At 37.3% G+C, this 27,095-nt stretch overlaps 2 protein-coding genes across 5 annotated transcripts in view; one reads left to right on the top strand and one right to left on the bottom strand.

Moving 5' to 3' along the window:
- Positions 1-2,071, top strand: part of sema3fb (sema domain, immunoglobulin domain (Ig), short basic domain, secreted, (semaphorin) 3Fb) — a 147,871-nt gene extending 145,800 nt beyond the window's left edge. For all 3 annotated transcript variants that reach the window (XM_067430818.1, XM_067430819.1, XM_067430817.1), the window contains one exon: positions 22-2,071. In XM_067430818.1, coding sequence (XP_067286919.1) covers positions 22-441 — 420 coding nt within the window. In that variant the 3' untranslated portion in view covers positions 442-2,071. The remainder of the gene's footprint in view (positions 1-21) is intronic.
- Positions 2,072-18,455: 16,384 nt separating this feature from the next.
- The window catches only part of camkvb (CaM kinase-like vesicle-associated b), a 146,324-nt gene continuing 137,684 nt past the window's right edge, over positions 18,456-27,095 (bottom strand). For both annotated transcript variants that reach the window (XM_067431388.1, XM_067431389.1), the window contains 8 exons: positions 26,435-26,509; positions 24,739-24,877; positions 23,726-23,846; positions 23,420-23,495; positions 21,717-21,853; positions 21,497-21,575; positions 20,865-20,952; positions 18,456-20,766 (listed from right to left, as the gene is read on the bottom strand). In XM_067431388.1, coding sequence (XP_067287489.1) covers positions 20,392-20,766; positions 20,865-20,952; positions 21,497-21,575; positions 21,717-21,853; positions 23,420-23,495; positions 23,726-23,846; positions 24,739-24,877; positions 26,435-26,509 — 1,090 coding nt within the window. In that variant the 3' untranslated portion in view covers positions 18,456-20,391. The remainder of the gene's footprint in view (positions 20,767-20,864; positions 20,953-21,496; positions 21,576-21,716; positions 21,854-23,419; positions 23,496-23,725; positions 23,847-24,738; positions 24,878-26,434; positions 26,510-27,095) is intronic.

The following is a 27,095-nucleotide window of genomic DNA, read 5'->3' as shown; positions in this document are numbered from 1 at the left end:
TCTTGCCGTGTGTTTGTCCAGGTCCGCACCGATGGCCGTGTGTTAAAGACAGATCAAGGCTTACTGCTGCGTTCCCTCCAGTCCTCAGACTCCGGCATCTATGTCTGCACAGCCACTGAGAAGAACTTCAAGCACACCTTGGTCAAACTCCAGCTGGTGGTCTTGACCAACCAGGCCGTCAACAACATCCTGGTGGAAACGGGCCGCCCGGCGGTCTCTCCGCTACAGTCCAGCGCCTGGACCCCCAGCGCCGTACAATACAAAGACCTTCTGACCATCCTCAGTCAGCCCGAGATGGGCCTCATAAACCAGTACTGCCAGGACTATTGGCAATACGGAGACCCGCTGACCGGGGTCATCAAGGCCAAAGACCTCAAAGAGCTGAAGGAACAGAAGAAACCACGGAATCGCAGACATCACGGGGGCGAAGAAGAGACATGAGGGGGGTTTCCACCCCCTCGTCCTATAGGAAAGACTTCTAAAAGAGGAAAACCTGGAAAAAAGAGAAAAACTTCCATCAAATGAAACTGAACTTTGCAAGAAACAAACGGAATTCCCTTTTAACACGTAAAGATGATATCATACACAGTATTTATTGTAGGTTGTATATAGTACCATTCTGTGGATTTCTTTGTACTTAAATAGAAAATGAATGCTCTTTGTGTATAAGTACCTAACGGGCGAATATTAATGTAATATTTTTATTGTCACGAATTCAAACAAAACAAATCTCCAGTTTCCACCTTCCGGGCATTGACGAATCGTGTATATTGACAAACTCAGACTATGAACTATGTTGAACTGAGGGGTTAGCAACGAGCGACTGGGGACGAATCTGCCCCTTGGACTCTTCAACAGAAAGACAGACAGGCGGTGACATCATGCTCTTCACCACTAGTCCCACCCCTAAGTGCATTCTGGTCCCTCATTGGTTACAATGATACACCAGCTCATATTGTCTTCCTAATGTCATTCTATATGCACAACACGTCTGTTTTCATCGCACAAATCAAGTTTCATAGCACAATTTTGTTTTTGTGAATGGACTCGATCGAGTTTTGACTAATGTAAAGCAGCTGCTGAGGGCTCTTAGTAAGCTTCTATTGTTTTATATGCCACTTTTGAAAAGACTAAAAGCACAAACCAACTTGCACCACAATGTCATGGTCATATGTCCAGGTCATATTTTACTCTATTTATTTTTCTCATACAATAAATTAAGTCATATGATCAATGCCTTATTTTCATACAAACATAGTTTCGCCCATATTTGTAAATTTTTCTGTATTGCACACAAAAAAAAAAAATTTAAACTGGTACAAGTGCAATGTATTATTTAAAAAAACAAAACAAAACAAAAAAGCTAAAAAAAATTAAGCACAAGAATGTCACATTTTTCTTTTTAACTTCAGGGTGAAATATGATCTGGACTGGATTTGTGAGATTTAGCCAAGTATGGCACATAACCTTAATATGAATTTAGATAAACTGGTGAAGACTACAATATTATAAAAGACACATGCTGATGTATGACAATAGCTACATTCATTTTCAAAACGTGTTCACACTGTATAGAGCATTGTATCATGTTTTAACCTACTCAAGGTCTTGGGAAGCTGGCTTTCATTGTGCATGATTTATGTAGTGGTATTGTAATTACGGAATTAAAGCTAGCAGCGTTACAGTTCTTTCTGTTGATATATTTTTATGGTAAGGTCAGTTTTGGGCAGTCTTCCTCTGAGAGGCTTACACATGCAAAACGGAGGGCAACTATTCACGTAAAAACGATGACAAACTGTTTCCTCAGCAGTTGATGATATTTGTTACGTTCCCTGCAAAACACCACACGGTCCCCAAACCTGTAAGAAGCCGTGTCTTACAGCGAGAGAAAATGGTTGTACAATTTCTTGGTATTTTTAAGATGTGTCTTTAGAAATGTTTTGTGTTTTTATTTTGTCATCAGTTTGAGACTAAATGCACAGGTGATGTTACTGTGATAATTGTGTAAATGATTTTCTTTCCCCTCTTGCTGTTGCTAACTAATAAATTAAAGCTCTATATTTTATAGTAATTCAACTGTTCATTTTTTTTCTTTACCAGCTTATTTTTTTTAAATCAAAGACTCATGGAAAGGTTTTGAATTAATTTGTGGAATAATCCTAGACTGACGGGACTGAAAATGGATTTGATAGTATGTGTGAGTAAAACTGTGCAAATAATATTTCACTATAGCCCTTGGATGCTAAACGTAGACTTGCTCCATATGACTTGTTATAGTCTTAGCTTTGTGTGAAGAACAGACCACAATAAGCAGTTGAATTAGAATTCATGAAAGCAAAACATCTTGCAGTAAGATTTCAGAAGCAGCTCATATAAACGTAGTGTACATCTACTTGAGCCTGTAGGTCTTCAATGACACCTAGTGTTCTTCATACGCCTACTGCATACAAAGTGCACTTAGCAGATGCTTTTACCCAAACTGTACATTAAAGAAACAATCGCTCTACAAGACTCATGTCAAGGGCAAAACATATATTTGTCAGACTCAAACAAGCCAATCCTGTTCCTACCAATTATGTTGAAAAACCCTGAATTATGAAATTCATTTGAGAAGCAACACTGATTAACCGAGTTTCCAACTTGCAAGTCAGATTCAGATTTTTCGCAATTTGCACTTTATATAAACCAGGAATTTTGAGAAAAATTATTTTGTTTCAGAACCATTTATTTTATTTTTACTTTACTTGCGGGACAAGGTTAATGGATATCATTGTTCAAGGTGCCCTAGAATGAAAAACTGAATTAACCTTGTCATAGGAAAATAATAAGAGTTGGACATCACATACTGTGAGTCTCAAAAACACCACGGAAAAATAAGTGCTTCTCTCAACATAACACCAACTGTGACGCAATCGCTGGGATCATTTATATGTACGCCCCCAAAATTTGCATCTGTTCAAACATGTTCATTGTCAAGTGGAACTGACGGAGCAGAATCATCGGGACTGTAGGTAAACACTCGAGGATAGCAAAAACAATTTAATTCAAGATCGTTCGTTTGTTCGGCCCATTTCAAGCAAGTTTCGCTAAAGGGGCAACTGTATTCCTGCAAGCAGTAAGTAGTGATTTATCCACTTATTGACTTTTTAAATAATTTCTGATTAAATGTAAAGTTTCTTAGAGAGACAGCATTGTCTATATAACACAGATGCTAGTACAGTAACAATAGGAAACACCAAGTACCATACAAAACGAAATAGTGTGTCTAATGACAAAGGGTAATATTATTTCGTATTACAAAATCCAAAATCCAACCGTATACGTATGACTCATACTACATTCAGTTGCTTACAGATCACTCACTCGATCCTTCTAGCTGACGTCAACTTCTCCACTATATAAGTTAAAACGATTGTCATTTGACAAGGCTATTCATTTTATACAAATATATATATTTATAGTTTTGAGAACTTAAGTATGATGTTTTTGCATGCTTGTATTTCAGAGTACATCACAGTCACTGCGTAGCCTACATTGTGACTAACGTAGGGCTGGACGATATGGCCAAAATTCATATCACGATATTTTTCTTAATTTCGGTCGATACGATATAATTCCGATATCGATATGAACTATATAAAAGCTTTAGAAAAAACTACTAAGAACTGCCACAAAGGATGTCTGTACCTACAAACTTCTGAAAAATGTATTTGCCAAGTCTATGAATAGTCCTCCTATAAAACTATATAATATTTTAGAAATAAAACCAGTACAAATAAATTAATGTTCACCTTTTATTTGTATTTAGCCTTTATATTAAAAAGAAATGTGAAATCAACATCAAATAAACATAAGACTCTCACTTTATTAATATTAATATCTTTAAGTTTAAACTATAACATAGGCTGATTATATTATTATTAATATAGATTAAACAAAAGTGCTTCAGCCTGAATTCAGCCTGACTCAGAATACTCTAGCGGATGGATCTGCTTCAGATGGTGGATCTGCTTCACAGCGTACAGTGCTCCTATGCCGCAGACGCAGTTTATTGAGCATTTTCTGTTAAGCTTTACATTTCAGTGAAGAACAATTCATAGCGCTCCATTTTCCATTTATGCAAAATTAGAGCATATATTTAATGCTGCATTTATTTAATTAAAAATGCAGTAAACAACGTAATACAGTGAAATATTATTCTGATCTACATCATCTGTTCACTACGTGAATATATAGTAAAGTGTCCTTTATTTCTGTGATCAAAGCTGAATTTATCATCATTACTCCAGTCTTCAGTGTCACTCATCATTCTCAAATTAGGATTTGATGCTCAACAAACATTTATGATTATTATCAGTGTTGAAAACAGTTTTGTTGCTCATGATGCTCCTTCATTGCTTTCATATATTGTCGCAATCGTCTGACTGTCGATCGTCACCTTTCAGCTCATAACGATTTGTATGTTTATGTAACGTCCTTCAGCTGCAGCTCCAGCGTGACAGTAACGTTAGTTCTACGAATCCGCTTTTGGACTTTCTAGGAGAGAGCGTCCTCCTCATATTTAGATACGAATAAAATGACAGGTCATGCATAGATTATTTTTTGTCTCTGAAATTAAATCTTGATGTATTCACGTTGGTTTCTATGTACACTTGCCCGTAACCTCAAGAAGCGCGCAATCAACCGAGGTTAGAGAAAGCGGTCTTTAGCGTCCCTGTTAACTTGCCCGCCCTCGCTCCAGGTAACGCCGTTTGGAATCCCGCTCGGAGCGGGTCGACTAGGACCGGTGAGACCCAGTAAAAGTGCGGGGGATGAAAATACACTTAATTAAAAGTGCGGGGGACACGCCGAACCACTTCCACCCCACTGAATTAACGTTAGCCTTTCTCCTTACTTGTGGAAGTTCGTTCAGTCACATTTGTGTTGCGGTCAGGGAAACTCTTTTTGTAGCTAAAACTTGCCGCGTTGGATCTATCAGCCTACTACTGCTGAGCACTGACTGCGTTTCTGTGGTGTACGTCATCGCGCAAGTAGCCAATCATGTTCTGCTCTTTCATGATGGCTGCACCCTGAACGTCAGTCAGTGAGGAATGCTGTAATATATTTATCGAAATATCGGAAATGTGTTTAAAAATCATATCACCGTTATTGAAAAAAATTATATCGCGATATATATTGATATTGAATTATTGTCCAGCCCTAGACTAACGTTATATAAACATGCAATACCATTGACGTAAAAAGACGAGTCTAAAATCACTGGTTTTGTTTTGAGGGAAAGAAGAGCGTTCGTGCTTGCGGTTGCCAGATTTCAGTATTCAGCAATCAGAGCTTTTCTGTGAAAAGAACACGTATACTATCCGGTGTTTTACCTAAACATGTACAATCTGGCAACCTTAAAGTAGTCCAAATGTGACATCAGTCGGTTAGTTAGACACTTTTGAAGCGTTGACAATACATTTTGGTCCAAAAATAACAAAAAATACGACTTTATTCAGCATTGTCTTCTTTTCCGTGTTCCTCAAATAAACGAATCAAACGGTCATGATTCAAGATTCGGATAGCGTGTCAAACTGCTGAAATCACGTGACATTGGCGTTATGAATCACGAATCAATCTCCTGATTCACGCCCGTTTGATTCTTTATTTGAGGTTTGAAAACAAACGCAGAAGAGAAGACAATGCTGAATAAAGTCATATTTTTTGTTATTTTTGGATCAAAATGTATTGTTGACGCTTCAAAAGAGTCTAACTAACCGACTGATGTCACATATGGACTACTTTGATGATGTTTTCGTTACCTTCTGGACGTGGACAGCAGCTGGGCATACACTTACATTCAAAGGACAGAAAGCCCTCGGACTAAATCTAAAATATCTTAAACTGTGTTCCGAGGATGAACGGAGGTCTTACGGGTGTGGAAAGACATTAGGGTGAACTAACCCTTTAATGTTTTTACATGAATTAATAGAGAAAATGATAACTATGTAAAATGTTTTTGTCTTTTTAAAACAATAGGAAGGGTTTAGGGAAGGTATGAAAGTTTGTTTCTGACATACAATTAAAAAAAATTGATTAAGACCATTATTCTGAATAAGTCAGAACCGTGAGAGTCACAATTTCCTTTATTTTTATACCTTAGCCTATAACGCGTAATGCCAAACTTTTCTCGCAGTTCATACTTTATAACTTATAAAGTAAGTTACAGAGTTGGGATAGGTTTGCACGCATTTGCAGCAATTTTTGGTAAACAGCACAGTCAATAGTATTTACAGGATCATTTTATTATGGAAAGTGATGGAGATGCAACATCATTAAAATTAATGTTTTTCTTGTATTTAGCCCTCAAGTATTCCTTACAAATTGGTCACATTCATACTCATTGGTGGTCAAATGTGACCATGTCTTAAATTTTTAATTAAATGTTCTATATATCTTAGTTTATTAATATTTATTGAATATTTTGAGGAAAGCTTTTGGTACTAAATACTGTGTGTGCAATAATTATGGTCAGTTAATGACCACTTAAAATAATTGTCCTCTAATTTTTATTTGTATTACAATTATTGTTGTAATTAAGGTTTAAATAGCGTTAATTTGCCTCTCTGTTATTGCGCTCATATCTTATTCACGGGAAGATTAAAATAAACAAATGAAAACAGAGCAATATCCAGTCAGCGAAACCTTGCTCCCAACCATAGACTGTAAAAAAATATGGACGACTCGACATCATCCGTTTCCGCTTGCCATATTTGAAGCTTTCAGGTGGCCTTGCACGGAGCGGACATCTTGGGACCGAGTCTGCGCAGTAGCGATTTCGGGACCGGAGTTGCGCAGTAGAGCGCAGGAAGTAGAGCAGGAAGTACAGCTGCGATATCAAAAGCCCGCCCACACTCTCGCAGATGCAGAACAATTAATTATGTTGGTGTGAAATAAACAGTTATGGAAATGTAGAAATTAAAGCTAAAGCTCTAATCTGCTACCAAAAATTTCGAAAAAAGTCCGTTAGTTTCTCAGTGACGACTTCACTCAGAGAAGCCGTCACTCAGCTGTCAATCATGACGTCACACCCCCCGTTTTTATAGCATCAAATAACTAACTCAAACTAAACTTATTTTTAAAACGAACACCTGAAATGAAATCATCGTGATGATAACTGCCTTCAGTGACATAAACTAACTTTGGGGAAAAAAATTTGAAGTGTAATTTTATTATTTAGTTTGCCTCGAGTCCATTAGAAATCACAGAAGGGCGGCTATACTGGGACCGGTCACCGGGGGGCGATCGAGGCGCGAAAGCTTCAGTAAACAGGGTTGCCATATTGGGCGGTTTTCCACCCAATTGGGCGGTTTCGCAATCTATTTTGCGGGCAAAAATGGGTTTGGGCGGGTGGATAAAAATTGGGCTGGTTTTGGATCAGTGCGGCGGGTTTTTTGTAGCCGAAACACCGGCACTTCAGATCCTTCTTCCTGCGACCCTCTGTTCAACAGGCAGCAGTCTCACTCACACACACACACACACACTACAGCTCTGGCTTGGCTGACGTGCTGCTTTGTTTAGAGAGATGGCCCGCCGTGCACGAACGTGCTGCTTCTGCAAAGACTGACACATGTTGTCTCTAAATAATATGGTCAGCACAATTTGCATGTATGTTATTCATGACTATGCATGTTTCATGTAGGCTATTTGAAATAATTGAAATGTTAAAGTGGGTTATTTTGTATATCCATATATCCACTCAATGCTTTCATGTTAGGCTTTTGTTCCAAGCGACTTTTATTGACAATAAACACTCATTGATCTCCTAAGAGTTGATCACATTATTTTCCGTGACATAGTTTAATAGTAGGCTATAATAGTCAGACTGAGGATGCTTTTTCGTCCATTCCGTTTTCCATGTTTAAAACCAGACATAAAATATGGAAAAGCAGTTTCTTTTTTTTCTTCTTTTTTCACTGATTAATAGCTAGAATTAGCAGATAGGCAACAAGGTAATTGTCTTAAATAATATTTAATAATATTAAATTATTTTCTTAAGTAATATTAAAAATAATATAAATTATTTATACTTTTTTTTTTAAGTGCCCATAAGCAGTGCCTTTTCTTCTGGAATCAATAGAATGACTACAGACAGAGGCATAGAAAGTCTGTGTACTTTTTTGTTCATTTATTATTCTATTTCGGAATGAAAGGTGTAATTTAAAAAAGGGTGCAGCTTGATTTTTTGTTTAAAATAAAAAAAGCAGAAATGGCTGTATTTTGTTTTCCAAATGTATTGTCATCAAATAATAGTATTAGATAATTGGATGACATTTCCGATATTTTTTTTTATTTGTAGGCCTAATCATTATTTTTAAGTATTTCATTTGACTGATCATATCTTTATCGGGAAATAATTTTACAAAAGAACATTTGTAAATGTAATTTTTTTTATATAAATCTGTTAATGTTAGTTTATAAAAATGCAAAACGTAACTGATTTTTTTTTTTTTTTATCCAAAAATAAGTTATTTTATTTTGTGCGCATGGAATTTGTGTATAGCCTACGTTTTGATATAAATTTTGTTATTCAACATAGTATTTAAAAATACAACAACCATTCCATTTAATTATTTTTTTCCATGGTTAAAAACGAAAAAGGAATGGACGCAAAAGTAGGCTAGCCTACATGGACCGTTGCATTCATTTCACTGAATGTTGTTTCTGAAATCGGATAGGCTAGTCGATACACGAGTCATTTAAAAGCTTTTTAATGATTTTAATGTATTTAAACGAAAAACAAGCCCCCCAAAAATTGGGCGGTTTTTGGGCGGTTTTTCGTGAAGTTTTGGGCTGGAAAACCCTGCTGGCATCTGGCAACCCTGTCAGTAAATGAGAGGGAGACTGCAGGCTTGCTCCCAGCACGTCATGTCACAGAGTTCTCTTCTTCTAGTCCAGTTAATAGATATTACATATGAACATCCAGAATTCCGAGTTTTTAACTCGCAAATCTGACTTTACATTTTAAAAAAAGATATTCTTCTTGAAGATATATCTTCCGGAAGAACATACATCACGAACAATGGCAAAAACAACGTCCAATAGGAAAATTTAACTGCAGTAGCCACCGTTCAACCTCAAGAGGGCAGCACTCGTTTTAATGTTGTAAAAAAACAAAGACGTTTTAAACCACAATATTGCAGAATTAAAACACTTGTATACCCAAAACATTTACTCGAATCAATGAACAACACTAATAAAGCCCAAGCAGGGGCGTAGCACCAAATTTTGGGCCCTGGGTACAAACCATCTTGCTGGGCCCCCGTACCATGTATGTGTATGTATAGAAAACTGACTTCTAAGGCCCCCCCCCTGCCTCGGGCCCTGGTTACTCAGTACCCTTTATCCCCCCAGTTCCACGCCCCTGAGCCCAAGTCTTGCAGATCATTTAGTAAAATAAAGTTGTTTTAGGGTTTAGTTACTCTTTAATGAATATCGTTGCCTAAAGTTTGTTTATGTAACCATTTAACTGTTAGATATATATGCGACTTGCAGCAAACGTTTTCAAATATCTTGAACAATTACTTTAAAACGGACTTAATTTAGGCCTACTTTTTTAACTAATTGTATCAGTCAAAATTCTCACTGTTAATGGTTAACCAGTTAATTATGACCATTGAGTCTCTGAAAGCTGTGACATCCTTAGAAAACGCAGGGGAAAAACGATGTCCTAAATAAAATTAACGATGACTATCTATCAGATTCAGTCATACATAAGACAAACAGACACCTATAGGGTTCAGCTAAACAGAATGTATGTAAACACACACCATACATGGTATGCTCAATTCATAAATTAACTATAGGCCTATGTTCATTTGTTAACTTGATGTCGACTAATGCCCTGATGGTCAACAACACTAGACATTTGGAGGAGTTTTACTCACCGCCTGCGTTTTCAACGCACGACCATGAAGCTTTATCGTTGGGACCGCTCCATCTTTCAGCATTAGTAGAGCTGCAAATCCGGAGTTGAACTGGGCCTTGTTAAGCCAAACAATCATTGCTGAAATGCAGGGGACAAACAAAAACACTTGCGCAACTCCGTTGCTGCTCTTTCCCCTTAACGCTGGGTTCTTTTGGGAACAGGGTTGTCTTGCCCTGACAACCAAAAACACAATTCTTTGGTGATCATGGTCGATTTCGTAAAGTCCTCGAGCAAACCTGACATGTGCGCGCGCTCTTCCGGGAGAAGTGCCCATACAAGGAAATTCCGCCTCTGTTGCCCTCACCTAAAAAGAGAAAAAAAAAAACTTTCCGAAACTTCTCTCAAAAGACATAACAATGACATTAACTGTTCTTTTTGTTTAAAAAAAGAAAGAAATCTACTTTACATTTATTTTGGAATTGCTCTCAAACAGTGACATTTTTGTGCAATATTTCTTATTTGATCAAAGGTTATGTGAATAAAAACTTTTTTTCATGAAGGTGAAAAGAAAAATATTTATTTTGTAAATCTTATTTTTCTGTTAGCAAAATATATTCATAAATGTACATTTTTAAACGCAAAATGAAAATGTATTTTGATTACATTGAGTTGAAAATGTAAAAGCTTTGAACCTTTGCGTATTAAAGGCTATTATTGTATTATAGTATGACAAAAATGCTGTTACTGTTCTTTTATGCATTTAATAATAATACAAAATGTTTATAAAAAAAGGTACTTTTTTAAGTTAAGCTACTTGCCAGTCACGGCTGACTAAAATTGACTATGTATAGACTTATAAGCAACTTATCATACAGAAAACGTTTTAAAATATCTTGCAAAATTACTTTTTAAATCGTTCAACTAATAGTATTAATCAGTCAAAATACTTACAGGCTGTTAAAGGTTAACCAGTTATTTTTTTTTTCTTTTTTTTTTTCTCATGTGTCCAACTTGCAAGCCGGACTTTATAATTCTGAGTTTATAACTCGTAATTCTGACTTTATAAACTAGGAATTTTGAGAAACAAATTCTTTTGAGTTTGTCAGAACATTGCTGTATTTTCTGAGGTGTTACTTGCGAGTCAAGATTAATGAATATCGTTCCCAGTGATGCTATAACTCTATTGCTGTACTGTTGTTCTCTGGGCATCACATTCAGGCAGAAAAAGATTTCATCATCACTAGCTTCTTTTGTCTGTGTCCCCCCAACAGACAAACCTCTGTCTCTCTTATCTGATAGCTCCCATCATTCCCAGTGCCAGTGGTGGGCACCGCCGCATCAGTCAGCATGACGGCCTGTTCTCACCCACCGGGGTGATGGATGATTATCAGAGTGAATAGTTGAACACACTGAGGATAGAACGGCTCAGAAACCCACATGCTTATCTTCCCGACCCATCTCAGAGGGGGAAGCGGTGCCATCCTTTCAACATGCCATCATAGGCTGTCATTATTATGGAAAGGCCTCTATTCATGCTTAAAAAGTCTTTTGTTCACTGTTTCAAAACCTCTTTATCGGTCTGACATAAAAGCTTCAGAATATCTTTTATCGATTATGTTTTGTCCAAGCAGATGTTTTAAGAATTGTAGCACCCTGGTGAGAAATGAAAGCTCAGAAAAACACACTTTATGTAACCTGATGAGTCTGGAAGGAAATCAGGAGAAAGGTTTGCTGGTCGTATCAGGGTGAGATCAGAGACGCGGAGGAAGAGAAATAATTACAGAAGACTTTTTGAGAGGAGGCACCAGATAAAAGGGTGAGATGATGAATCTAGGGTGACTAGAGTACAGGACGTCATGTTTGTAATGCTCTGCGGTCAAAACAGGACACTGAGTCGGCCAGCACAGACTCTGATGTCATTAACATCCTCTAAAGTGGTTTAGATGCAGACGATAAATGTGGCTTCATCCTCAAACTTTCCAATAGCCTAATGTCATTTGAGGTTTAGTGATGCATTTGGACAGAATCAAATCTTTTCAGTAACAGAGAGAGAATAGTGCGCTTATTATTTGGTTTGATTTTCTTTGTCATGAACTTGGTTTTCTTTACAGATCAAATGTGTACTAAATAATGTGAACCAGCAGAGGGCAAGCTTTACTAAGCCTCTAGGTTGCTTTCTTTCTGATGCACAGCAGAGTATGCTCTTATAGTTCTGCCATTTATGTAAAAGTTAAATATAAAAGTCTACATATGCATATGGATTTAAAAAAAAAAAAACAATTCATATCGGTGCAAACTTTTAGAACCTGCAAAAGCCTTCTCTGCTGGAGTCAAATGTATGTATATATATATATATATATATATATATATATATATATATATATATATATATATATATATATATATATATATATATATATATATATATATATATATATATAGGTCACTTTTAGAATTTAAAAGACTTTTTAAATTATATTACACAAAATAATATGATAATTATTAAACAAAGACGTGGTACATGCCTGTACGTGTTAGGGCATTATAGTGGCAAAAGTTTCACCAATCACAATGTATTCCTGACATTTACAAGCAAAGTGAACTCCACCCCTTGTCCGGCCATCACCAGACCAAGCTCTATTAAAGATTGAACATTGGTCTGGGGAGTCTGTTCTGTATTTTCTACTGCACAAGAGGCGTGATCAACGAGCATTATTCAAATGACTTTACGCAATTGGAAAGTCCTTAAACCAATGAGACCACAAGAGGCGTGATCAACGGCAACGACCCATCGCTTCTCTATCCGTCATCGTGTTAAACCCACCAATAGCGCACCAGGTTGATAAACCAGTCTGTGATTGGTTCCCACAAAAGTGTAACAGAAGCAGAAGAAATGAATGTACAGGTTTCCAGAAGGAGTTGCAGGACGAAATCAATCTTTTTTTAATTTGAAAGGTTTACTCACTCCACCTACTCCACCCCTTGATTATATTTAAAAGGTGTTACTCACGTGCTGTTGGAAATGTCCTACTTACCACTTCTGAAGTCGTGATTACGAGCTCATTGCATTCAAGTGCTATATGTGCTAAGATTTACAGCTTCGTTTTTTGGAAAAAAATTAAGAGACCACTAAAATGTTTTTTTTTAATCAGCATCTCAACATGTATGGCAGTCATTCCATTCCAGTATCAGTTGAATTCTAACACAGACACACCTCATTCTGCTTAATGAAGTACCGATTAGATGATCACGGAGCCAAATCTTATTTAACGAGGAAAAATCTTATTTACGAGGAAAAGTAGGCCCCCCCAAAAAACACTGCCTGTGATTGTCAATATTCTCTTGCAATAGCTGGATGGTAAAACAGTGCTAGTAGTACCTTAAAAGTAACTGGAATCAAATAATAACTATTGACTATACCAAAAGAGTTGAAAAAGTAAAGATCTGAGTAAAAGAAGGGATCAATTCTGGCTTTACTAGCAGAGGGATACAGTGAGCCTTAACATTTTAAAGACAGCAATTCAAAAGAACAGGGGACGAGAAAGCTATACAGACCGACAGAGGGTGAAAACGACTCTCCACCGACTGGGATGACCGCCGACTCATGCCAATGTCACTCAACAACCGCAGGGTGACATTGTGACCTACAAAAAGAATGGCAAACGGCAGCTGAGGGGAAGTGCACAGGCTCCTAGGGGCAGGGCTGAACTCGTGTAAAGCTAGAAAAAGCCCATCAATGAGAAGGAGCCAGGCTGAGGTTTGCAAGACACCATAAGGATTGGACTGTCGAGGACTAGAGTAAGGTCATCTTCTCTTATGAGTCCAGTTTTCAGCTTTGTCCAACACCTGATTGTCAAATGGTTAGACGGAGGCCTGGAGAGGCCTACAAGCCACAGTGTCTTGCACCCACTGTGAAATTTGGTGGCGGCTGGAATTGGGCACATTCGTCTTTGAATCATGCACGTCCTAGAAGAAAACATGCCTCCTTCTGCTCTGACAATGTTCCCTAAATCTTAAGGAATTTGTTTTTTCCAGGAGGTTAATCAAGGTTTGGCTGGAGAACCACCAGATCACAATCCCCAGACTTGAACCACACAGAAAACCTCTGGAATGGTATTTGAAGAAGATGGATGGTCACAAGCCATCGAACAAAGCAGAGCTGCTTGAATTTTTGCGCCAAGTCACCCAACAGCAATGTGAAAGACTGGTGGCCAAGACGCATGAAAGCTGTGCTTGAAAATCGGTTATCCCACTGAAAACTCTGCAGAAAAATGCTGTTCTAAATGACGTTTACTTGGAATTTGGGAGAAATCTTTTCTGTAGTTTCTAGAATAAAACAATGTTAATTCTTTTCAAACACCTATAAATGGTAAAACCAGAGAAACTTATCATTCTGCAGTGGTCTCATAATTTTTTCCAGAGCTGTATGTAAATGTGCACCAACAACAAGACACGGCGAAGTACCTGAAAAAAAAATACTATTGAAGAATAGCAATCACCACAGCAATCATTCTACCCTCCACTAAATTTATGGACTGCGAACTTGGGTATACCAAAATTATCCCTGAACCTCCCAGTGTTAAATTTGATTTGAGAGGGTGTTTGTGTCTAATTTTTAACTAGGAAACTATTTAAGCTAACATGACAACATATGAAGGCAGCATTAAAGGGATAGTTCACTTTGAAATTAAATTTTTAATGTTTTAGCTTACCTCATGGGCATCCAAGATGTAGGAGTATTTGCTTCCCCAGTAGTTTCAATTTTGATCATTTTAGGTCAAACCGTTCTTGTCTGTGCCTCACATAATGCAGGTCTATGGTCACCACCTCAAAGAGCATACACAGAGAAGTCCAAATTAAACAATCCCCCATCGAAAGTACACACTGATGGCCTAAGACACGAAACGAGCGGTTTGTGTGAGAAAACGAACAGTATTTATATCGTTTTTACCTCTTGTACCACAGGAAACACGCACGCCCTCGGATCAGTCGGACGTAGTGGTGAAATGGGTACTGTAGTCCAAATTCAAAGTATTGTTTGCCCCGCCCCCTCCTCCTCAGACTCAACGCTCGGGGTTGCCAGATTAAGGCCACGCGCAGTTGACAACGGAAGGCGAGGAGACATACACACTGTATTTATTATGAGATTTTTAGATGAGTGCTGTGGCTTTTTTTTAGGTTGGGTAGAATCTGTGATCTGCAGGCAGCTTGTGTTTTCCGCCAACCTGTGGTAGAACATGCGGACCAAACCAAAAATACACATTTCGACACGGAACACACATTTCAAAGTAAAATAACTGCTGGTAGCATTGGCTTTCAGAAAAACGAGCATGTTCTGAATGTTTCCTAAATATCTGAGCACATATTATGGTATTTTTATTCATTAGTACAGTCAAAAACTTGCATAAAGCACCTTTAATGGCATTAACAGCATTGAAGGCCAATACTTAACTGCACTGGGTGCCTCAGGTGCAAATAGTCTGTGGAATTATATTGCCGTTCAGTATAACTTCCCGTTCTCCAATGCCAAAATTCACTTCCTTTCACCTTTTTTCTGGCATTTAACATATCCTCAAAGGACATAGTCGACGTTGAGAAGAACAGTGTAAACTATAACACTGTACGGATGTCCCTTGTTGAGACTGACACAACATCCCTCCATGCCAAATAATCAGTCTAGGGGCTTTGTGCAGATGAGCCCACTGCATGCAGGCAGTATTCCAATACCATTCATGTGACTGTCTACTAAATAACTCAAGATGTTTTTCTCTGTGATTTTTGACAACATATTTAATTCCCAAACATTCTAAACAAAATTAAATGAATACGTGCTGCATACAACAAAGAACTACGACTACTAACGGATGATCGTTCAAGGATGTGTTTATTTTAAAAGCATGAAAGTCATTTGAAGAATACAGAGGTTAAAGTGGAGAGAGGCCAGTCCTCAGTGTATTCACAGGTTCACAGTCAACCAAACTGAGAAGAACATCTGAGAGAATGAGGAAATCAACAGACACCCAACACCAAGGCAATAGTGAAGCACTATTTCAAAAAAATTGCTTTGAATTGTGTAACACAGTATCTAGTTGCGGTATTAGTATACATGAATGCTATAAAAAACATTTTTACAGACCTACATGGAACATTACTTATCACTCTTTATTTTAGATATTACCAGTTTGCACTTTTTTATATGAGATTAAAGACAAATGGCATCTCAAAGTGTCAGGGTAGATAGAACGAATAAAGGTGCGAGAAATATCACTTTATAAGATCAAAGAGAAATGAAAGATACAAAATGGCAACGACACATGTGAGATGTAAAGTATATCAAAGCTGACTTCAGTAGAAACCCGTGACAACCCGTGCTGAGCATCACCTTTAAATCAATAGACCGCTGACAGCGTAATTGCATATCAAGGCCTTCTTAAGTCAAACCTCCACTGACTCCTATGATGTTTAGAAAATTACAGCATGACACCACTGCACAACAATTACAAATCGTTGGCCGCTAGAGGGGAAACTCGTCACTGTTTCCGTACTGTATGACAGGTTCTAAACAATTGTACAATAGGTGCACTGGTTTCATCAAGTCCTGACCTGACATCACTATTGTCGACTTCAGTGGAGGACAAGCCAATCAGAAATCCAGAGTGTTCACATGGACACTGACATTGAGAGTAGCATCACAGTATCGCAGTTGTAGACTATTGCTCGTATAAGAGGTCGACCGTTTCGATTTTGCTTTCGTTAAGCTCTTCTAATCCTACATCGCCTGCCGTTTCTGTGCTAAAATACATCTATAAACTGAAAACAACACAACAAAAATGAGTTTCAAATTTAGAATGCATCAACTAAATAATGAATAAGTACTGGCATCATGAGTAACGGTAAATTCCACACACTAGACCGTTTAAAGAGAAAGGGCTGTTTAAATTGTGGAGGAAAAGCTGTAATGTAAAATGTTAAATCATTATAGGGTTTGATTAACAGGGCTAAGACAATGATTATTAACATGTGGAATATTCACTTCAGAAATATAGCTTCCCAATATAGAGTGCTGCAGTGATCTTTGTTATCCTGGTTCCTTTGACAAAAGTCCAATTGGATTTTCTATTGGCTTTTGGATTATTGCAGAAAATATACTCAGTGACCAATAAATGTTTTAAGATAATTACGCATGAACACAATTTGTTTTATTATAATTTTAATTTATTATAATTTTAATGTTTTTATAATTATTAGAAGCCTAAATACAATCAGCAGAAGTAATAACTTCCGCATCACCGCTACTAGTCTTCCGACAATTCTTCTAAGCTTTATTTAATGACCCCCTGTGGTGAAAATCAAGTTTTTAATGTTGTTTATGTCTATTTTTATATGCTTTAAGACAAACCAAGTGCAGATGCATCAGTCAACGCTATGCTGAGTATTTTCTCCTTAAAGCTGCGGCGTATCAAAGAGTCTCAAAAGCTCGGTTTGAAACCACACGTTTGCTACTGTCACAAACATAACCAATCCCGTCAACGTGTGGGACGGGGCTTTTCCCCACGGACTTTCCATGATGTTTAATGTGTCTAGGGATGCTTATTTTTAGAAGGCAGCTGTCTGACTCTGAGACTGTGAACGAGAACATGGTTTGTGTAACATTAGCATTACATTATTAACTGTTTGATGACGTAGTCATGTCAAAGGCTAATTATATCAATAACCGTTATGTGTCCAATGTTGTGGAGAGCGTTTCTGATTCATCGACTTGAAGACGATCCTGTGTAATCTGCTCTTCCTCTTCTTCTGAATCAGTTACTGGATCAAACATATATAGCTGAATTAAACCAATATTTCCACTTGCCATTGTGTAGCGTTTACTACAGTTGACTGAGTGGACCAGTATTCTGAGCTGGTGTGAGTGAGTGGAGGCGGGGAATCATTTGCATATTCATAGTTCTGCATATACTAAATTAAGAAAGGGTGGTGTTACATTCAAGCTATTTTAAGGCTTGAAGAAATTATCTTCACAGGGGAAAAAGTTTAAATACGTAAATATTATAAAAGATTTTTAAGGGATACAATTATTTAAAATTATAAAGTTTCCTTAGCATGATGTGTAAGACCTGTTCACACCAAGAATAATAACTATTAAGGTAACTATATTAGTATTTAAGAAAACAGATGATGTTGTTTATTATAAGCATGTACTGCTGTTTAAATGCTCAAGCTCTTTAAAGTCTTTATAGTGGATTCAGATTTTTTTCAATCATCAGCTGGAAAAAAATCATTCTAAAAGTGATTCCAACGGCGTTGTTATCATTTTAATTGTGGTGTCTACTTGCCTATTGTTATAGAATTTGAATTATTATTAAAACATTAGTTATCGTAGTTATGACTACTATAATGCATAGTTAAACTCAAGGTTAATGTCCTTGATGTGAACCGGAAACCTCTGTAGTCCCATTTAGCCACTTGTTAGGAACCACATTTAATGTGTGGTTTTACTGATGTATTTAATGTTGTACAACAGAATGGTCGAGATTGTACGATATCTTGAGATTGTTAACTACAGACCTTATTTCAGTCATGCAGCCAACAAATAATGGTGTTACTGGCTTTTAGGAGTCATTCCTGCAGCACCCTATACTTGCCATTTGAACTTTTTTGTAACGTGTCCTAATCAAAAGGTTAAATGACTGTATAAGTAAGCCCCCGTTTAAACCTGGTATTAAGATGCATTTTGGTTGATCAGATCACAAGTAGAAACACTCCCATTTACACCTGATGTTTTAATCTGTGTCTTTGTCCAAATGTGTCCCCTTCTGTCCTGATTTCTTCGAAGGGAGTGTCTAGGGGCAGGTAAATGTATGAGCTTTTTCAGATCGTTTGATCTAATGGACAAAATAAGCTTGCACAATTTACATATGAATGCAAAAGGAGACAATGGAAAAACATACAGAGAGCAGCAGATTTCATTTCTGCTCTGATTGCCGCAAGACCACGGCGAACACTGTGAGTGTGTTAGAAATCAGGAATGGTGAGAGAAAATTAGTCTTTCAGCCGACAAAGTTTAAGTCCCATCTGGCTAGCATGTTTCCCATATGCGTTAGGTCAGTTGGCGGAGAGTAGGCAGTCTTTTTTGAGCGCCTACACTACGAAAGCAATCCGTTTGAATGTGTTTTCAACTACCTCTCTAAGTGGTCCAAAGCTCAAAACATTTTAGAGTCCGTCTACACATGTATTTAGCGTCAGATTGATCAGATTGAGGAAAATGCTTCTTAATACCAGGTCTTAGAACCAGGGCCAGCAGTATATATCCGATGCCTATCACATACTTGCAATTCAAAAAAGATCTGCGTTCAAAAAATATATATATAAAGAATTAGAGTAAATATTCATCCCAATGAAAGGGTCTTAAAGTAGGCATAAAATGGCCACTTTAACTTGTACATTTATGCCTTAAATGAAATCCTGTTAAAAACAAAGATGACTGTGTGTGGCTGTGTATGAACAGGTATATTATTCAGAACATGTACAATCTATGCAAATGAGAATATAATTCATTATAAGAACAAATAACATTTTCCACCATTCATGTGGCTAGCTACCAAGCAGATGCGAGGTTTTTATGTTACCTACTCCGCTCCATTTATTGGGCCACATGTCTCAATCACTAAAACACCATTACGAGATGAACTTAGCCGCCTTAGTAGAAGTATTTTTCATATAAATCTTCTTAACGTTTCATGAGTGTGTGTTCGCTCAAGACATGAAATGTCCATGTAAAGCTGAAGCTGAATGTGTCAGTTACCTGGACGTGTGTGTCATAAACAGCAGATTTGAAAAAGCATGCTGTTCTTGGCTACGTCTAATCTACAGAGGTAAGTAAGCTATTTACAGAAACTTTACATTGCACACGAAGCTGTGTATCTGCGGTTCTCTGACTAGTTCAAGACAGATGTCAACGAACTGCAATGCAATCAAATAGAATAAAATAAAACAAGGCTATAAAATGAGGCCTACAATGATAATCTATCCTAAAGCATGTATGCAGATCAGTGCTAAAGATTCCAATCTTGGCTTAATGTAAGCAGAAAACAACTTTTTTCTTCTTTTACGCAAAGTTAAAGTGGCCAGGGTCTTCGATACACGTCACACAGCTTTGTGATTCAATAGAAAACAACAGAATGCTTGCTGGGCCAATATAAGGCCAATTCACACTGCACCGACAAACGCGACCAACATGGACAACCATCATATTACATTACGATCTGCATTACAGAGTCAACCAACAGTGACAGAGGTAACACACTGATCCGGCAAAACCAGTGTCTGTCGGCATGTCCCGGTGCAGTGTGAATGTGCCTTTAGAAGTCGGCTCGTGAAAGAGCGTGTTGAGATTAATGCTATGTGCTGTGGAATCAGTATAAGCATGCTTGCTGCTTATGTACAAGTGTGCGGGAACTAAACCCAGGTGAGAGGTAGTGAGATTAACCGCTCTGTTCCTCCCCTGTGTCCGATGGCAGGGAGTCTAAAGCCTCTCCGTTGCATCGCGATGTGGGATCAAGCTGTTCAGGAGCTGGAACGTGGAGAACGGGCTCAGCTGGCGGAGCGTCGGCAGCGGCCACTGCTTCTGCATTGGCAGCTTCCACAACAGGGGCTTCTGTGCTCGCAGAGTTGCTTTCGGCAGTACTTGACTGGGCTGTGGAGGCCTCTGATGGAGCCTGGAGGTTTTCCTGAGGCCCGGCTGCAGGGTTGGCTGCATCTGGCGCTGCTGCTGCTGCTGCTGCTGCTGCTGCCGGAGCCGCTGTCTGATGCTCTGGTGCCCTGAGACGCTTCATCATAGTTGTGACCCGTACAGCTTTCTGCAGGAAGGTGATGATCCAGATTTAATTTGGACAAACTCAACTTATTTCTTAAAACACAAAAGTGTTATTGAGGGTGAAATGCTTTTAGAAATTACCTTCCATTTAGCTTTTGCAAAGTTTTTCTCGATTTGTGCGCACACATTTTCCTTGATGTTCTTGTCGGAAGCAGCATTTCCAGATATCCTTTAACAGTACAAGAAAGCTCATTATATGGCCTGGAAAGTTGTTTTAAATATATATTAAGATTCAAAAGGTTGGCGCCAGTATGATTTTTTTTTTTTTTATTGAAAGAAATGAAAACTTTTATTCAGTAAGGATGGAGTAACTTGATCAAGTGTCAGTAAAGATTTCCATTTCAAACAAAAGCTCTTATTCTTTTAGAATCATGAAAGAAATGTATTAGGGTTTCCACAAAAATATAAAGCCGCAAAACTGTTTTCAACATTGATAATAATAAGAAATGTTTCTTAAAATCAGCATAGTAGAATGATTTCTGAAGGATCATCTGACACTGAAGACTGGAGTTATGATGCTACAAATTCAGCTTAACATCTCAGGAATAAATTACATTTGGAAATGTATTCAAATATAAAACTGGTATTTAAAAAAAATTCACAATATTATTGTTTTTACTGTATTTTTGAGCATTTTACTCAAAAGCCTTCTCTGAACAGTTATTAATGCCAATGTAATGAGAAATTGTTAAGTATATTGATACTATAAATACCATTCATGGTTGATGGCTTCTTGTGCAGTCAATCTCTGGTCCTGGTCCACCTCCATAAGACGTGACACTAAATTTTTAGCTGTGGACCAACAAAATTAAAGATGTAAGACCAAAACGTAACTCAGTAAACACAGCCAAACTTTCACATCATGTCTTTAAAAGGTTTACATAAGAGAATTTGTGCTGTACAAAGCAGTTGAAGTTGTATCAGTAAAAGTACCGGAGTCTGAAATTTCATCCCAGTATGGTGAGTCAAACTCATAGTCTCCAGCAAGAATCTTTCGGAAGAGGTTCTTATCATGGTTTTCATAGTCCTCTTCATCTGTTTCATCGTAGAAGGGAGGATTTCCAGAGAGTCTGTGCATGGGATGAGGGAAATCATTACAAACTGTGAGAAGGGTCTGGATAGTGGTAGACTCACAGACAGTCTGCCGACATAATGTCTGATGCATATTGAACATTAAATGAGCACAATATTGGCATTTTTAAATGATTGTACAGATCTTGTGGAAACTGCAGCAATATTTTGTGAATTAGATATTGCTTTACTACTGCAGTATCATCAATTTAAAATGTACTCCTCAGATAGCCAGTTCTTGTCAAAGTGGTGATTCTGTATAGTGCATCCGAAAAGTATTCACAGCGCTACCATTTTTTTAACATTTTGTTATGTTAGAGCGTTATTCCAAAATGGATTAAATTGATTTTTTGTCTTTTTATTCTACAAACAATGAAAAATTACAATGTGAAAGAAGTTTGTTTGAAATCTTTGCAAATTTATTAGAAAAGTTTCTGCAGGATTGAAGGTCCCAATGAGCACAGTGGTCTCCATCATCCGTAAATGGAAGAAGTTTAGAACAACTAAAACTCTTCCTAGTGATCTGGGAAGAAGGGCCTTAGCCAGGGACATGACCAAGAACCCAATGGTCACTCTTACAGAGCTTCAGCATTTCTCTGTGGAGAAAGGAGGTCCTTCCAGAAGAACAATCATCTCTGCAGCACTCCACCAATCAGGCCTATAAGGTAGAGGGCCAAATGGAAGCCACTCCTCAGTGAAAAGCTGCCTGGAGTTTGCCAAAAGGCACTTGACGGACTCTCAGACCACGAGAAACAAAATTATCTGGTCTGATAAAATCATGTCACGTCATGTCTGGAAGAAACCAGACCCCGCTCATCACCTGGCCAATACCATCCCCACAGTGAAGCATGGTGGCAGCATCATGCTGTGGGGATGTCTTTCAATAGCAGGAACTGAATGAATGCAGCAATGTACAGAGACATCCTTGAAGAAATCCTGCTCCAGGGCACTCTGGACCTCAGACTGGGGAAAATGTTCATCTTCCAACAGGTGAATGACCTTAAGCACACAGCCAAGATAACAAAGGAGTAGCAACGGGACAACTCTGTGAATGTAACATAAACATAAACATGTAATGTCTTTGAGTGACCCAGCCAGAGCCCAGACTTGAACCTGATTGAACATCTCTGGAGAGATCTAAAAATGACTGTGCACCGACGATCTCCTTCCAACCTGATGAAGCATGAGAGGTCCTGCAAAGGAGAATGGGAGAAACTCCCCAAAAATAGGCATGCCAAGCTTGTAGTTTCATACTCAAAAATATTTTTTTTTTGTGCTTCAACAAAGTATTGCACATAGGCTGTGAATACTTATATACATGTGATTTTTCCATCCTGTTTTTTAGGGAAAAACAGGAATTTAATTAATTTTGGAAAAAGGATGTAATATAAGATGTGAAAAAAGTGAAGCGCTGTGAATACTTTCCGGATACGCTGAATATCGGATTATTAGCCACATCAGTTGATAATCAAAAGTATGGCTGTGGAAGACTATACGGAAGTAAATGGTGTCTGTAAATAAAGGTATTATGAGCTCCTGGTTTTGGTCTAGAAGAATACACTCACAGAATGTACATGATCACACCAAGGGCCCAGCAGTCCACAGGTCGGCCATATCTCTGTCTCCCAACAACCTCCGGGGCTGATTGAACCAAAGAGAAAAATAAATCATCACCAGAAACATAAACGCTCCAGTTACCATAGTTTGCTATTTTAATTTTAACAACCTATGCCTATGTAAACAGAAATCTTGTAAAAAAAATTCTGTTTGCTATAATCTTGTTATTGTTGTTGTTCCTCAATAAAGACCATCTGTTGCGTCTCCCCCATGAGTGTTTAAAGAAGTTTTGCCTGTTTTAAAGAGCTTCTTACCCAGATACTCTGGGGTTCCACAGGGCTCCTTGATGAGTCCATTCTCCAGTTTTGCCAGATGGAAATCACTGATGACTATTTTTGAATGTTTCAGTCGGTTGTAGTACACCAGATTCTCAAGCTAGAGGGAATGAGAATGACAAGGTGACATTCTGCTTCATGGAATTTCTTTTTCTCAAAACAGACTTGTCTTTGTGTTCAAAAGCAGCTGAAGTAAAACAAGTAAAATTAGTGCAATTTAGAAACATTATTTACTGAATAAGAATCATTATTAGTGAACGTATATAAGATATGAATATAGCACATAGCTACATTTAGTTGTTTGCTAACAGTCAGAGAGCATGTATGTTTGATGGTGATACCATTTAAAAAAAAAAAAGAATACATGATCTAAGAAATATGAATGCCACCATGGTTTTGTTCAAACAGACAATACAAATGCAACTTTTTAGTATCTGATTAAAATATGTTCATTAGTTTGTATTCTGCACGGCGAAAATTATTTTCCGTGGTAATGTTCAGTATTTTTGTCTAGTTTTCCAGTAAAATTAATCTTTCCCTGTTGGAAAATGTACTTTCTTTTTTTAGACATTAACCTCACTAAATGTTGGTAGATTTAGATTTAAATAATATAAATAATAATAATAATTCAATGTCATTTTTCTGAAAACAAATCTAATTTACTTATCTTATTTAAAGGATGTTTGATACTAAACAAGAACAATTACTTATTAAGAAAAAAATATATTCTCAGCGAACAGCAATACAAATTTTGTGAAATTAGAGATATGTCTAAATTCACTGTCAACTGATATAAACAACATTTTGACAATAATAAACATGGACAACAATTAATACTGGATATTGACAAAAAACTGATCTGAGTTAATCTCATTAAAAGTGAAAGTGAATTTGAAAACCAAAACAGGACAGTGCAGTGGAAGCAAAGCTTCTAGGGTTAATTCGTTATAATATACACACTAATGACCACCAGAGGGCACTTTGCGATGTACCTTTAGGTTCCTGTGGACGATCTTCAGGCTGTGCAGGTAAGCAACTGCCTCCATCACCTGTCTGATAACATTGCTTGTGTCCCTCTCAGAATAATAGCCTTGGTCCAGGATCCAGTCAAAGACCTCCCGACCTGTGGCTCTGCAAGACAACACACAACATGCTGAGCTGCTTCTTCTGTGCAATTATGAATTATTCACACCCTGCTTTAAACGTTGGAACCTTCAAAAGCTTTGCTTAATCATGCAGGTGTAGCAGGCACAAATCAGCCAGTCCACGCCACACATACAGCAGGGATGAGGCATTACAATAATAAATGCAAATCCAAAAAGACAGGTAGGAATGTGACAAGGACGAGGCAGTATAATCATGCTAGGACAGTCTGAGCGCAGGGTTTATTTCTGTTATGTCTCAGGCAACAGCAGCGGATTTAGCCTCTTGAAGTCAGCATCAACATTATAGAAAGGAACCTATGTCGCCAAACAACCTACGCCGGAGGAATTTGATTTCTGCAACTTTTACTTCAATGTTTTACCCATTGCATCCACACGTCGCCTGAGAGACAGGCAGGCGCTTAATCACTCACATGCAAAGGCAGTGCACATGTTCTGTGTGCTGTATTCACTTCTTGGTTAAAAAGCTTGTCTTGCAAAATATTAATGCGACAAAATATCTTGAGATTTCAAAATAGATTTGTGCGTTACACCTTGCAGTTTAAATACAGCCAAATAGACCTGCCACTCTCTAATGTCATCAAAAATAATCAAACAGAAATATTCACAAGGAAATAAATTATCTCTCTTGTCTTTATAACCTTAGAAAGTTATAACTGTAACCCTATAAAGTCTACTGTATCATTTACACGCAGTATTTAAAGTTCTCTAAATGATCAACATGATCAGAACTTGCTGAAAAACCTGTTGTACACAATGTACTTTCAAAAAAATAACACAACATTCACATAATGAAAGCCTTTTTTCAAGACTTACGTATTTCAAATAATAGTACAATCACATCAAATTTAATTGAATAATGCTTTCATATTATGAATTAAGAATTTTAAATGAGTAAAAAAACAGAACTAGAGCTTAATAAAACAACTGCAATTTAAACAAATTTAATACGAATCACATAAACTAAATGGTCAATTCCCTTGTTCCATTAAGATTCATACAAAATGTTTTATAAATTCATAATATGTAAAGATTATTCAATTAAATTTAATGGAATTTTACTATTAATTGAAATGCGTAAATTAAAGACTTTGATTGAAAGATAGATTTTTTTGAGGCCTTATTATAATGCTGTGAAATTCTTTTTTATTATAATGCTGTTGTGAAATACTTACTGATTTTTTTTTAAATAAAAATAACTTTTATATTGTTAGTAACATTTTAAGATAACCACTTAATTTCTTTTATTTATTTATTTTATTTTATTTTTAGAAAAATCATGTTAAAATATGTTACAACAGGCTTTTGAGGAACATTTATTTGTACTTTTAATCCTCATTGTATTCCAGTGTATTATGCTGTATGTTTACATCTTTTGAAAATACATAAAGGCCTTATATATTTTTTTAATAATAATAAATAATTATTAGTTTTGCTGAGGTGTTGAGAACTACTGAAATCATTCCACTCCTCCCTGTACAGCAAAAAAAAAACGATTTCCTCTTAAACTGATTTCAGGACTTACAGCTCAAGGAAGAGGTAGTACTCTTTCCGGGTCTCGTAGACATCGACCAGCTGGAGGATGTTGGGGTGTTTCACCCTGGGGAGGAGAGATGGACAAACAGTTAAGAGGCAGTCTGCAGCACATCAGAGACTAATACATGCCCAGATCCACCTCGGACCACCATCAACCCCACACAGGTGCCCCATCTGCCACCACAGAGTCGTCCAATGCCAGTCATACACGCCTGCATCCCTACAATCTGCATATCGCATGGATTCCTATATCCGCTATAATCATTTTTTAATTAAACAACAAATGTCAGTATTACCATTAATGCTCTGTGGCTGAATCATATCTGTTCATTTATGCATATATGTATGGTTTGTGTAACTGTTTTCAAATATATGCCAGCCTAAGGAGAAGGCTTCGTCAGCTGAGTCTTGGTTCTCCCAAGGTTTCTTCTTCATCTACTAAATCTTGGAGAGATTTTCTTGGCCACTGTTGCCTTTGGCTAATCATTGGGATTTAATGCATTGTTCTTATTTTAAAGTTGCTTTTGAATATTTATTATAATGAAATGAAATGAATTGAAATGAACTGAATAGCAGATGTAACTTAAAAGTTTCCAAGAAACTTCCCTTAGAGCATATTATATTTTAATTCCGGCACATATTATCGTATA

This window comes from Pseudorasbora parva, chromosome 22 (assembly GCF_024679245.1).
Source record: "Pseudorasbora parva isolate DD20220531a chromosome 22, ASM2467924v1, whole genome shotgun sequence".
In the NCBI taxonomy this organism is placed as follows: domain Eukaryota; kingdom Metazoa; phylum Chordata; class Actinopteri; order Cypriniformes; family Gobionidae; genus Pseudorasbora; species Pseudorasbora parva.
The sequence above is the reverse complement of the archived record's forward strand: the minus strand, read 5'-3'. Positions and strand labels throughout refer to the sequence as shown.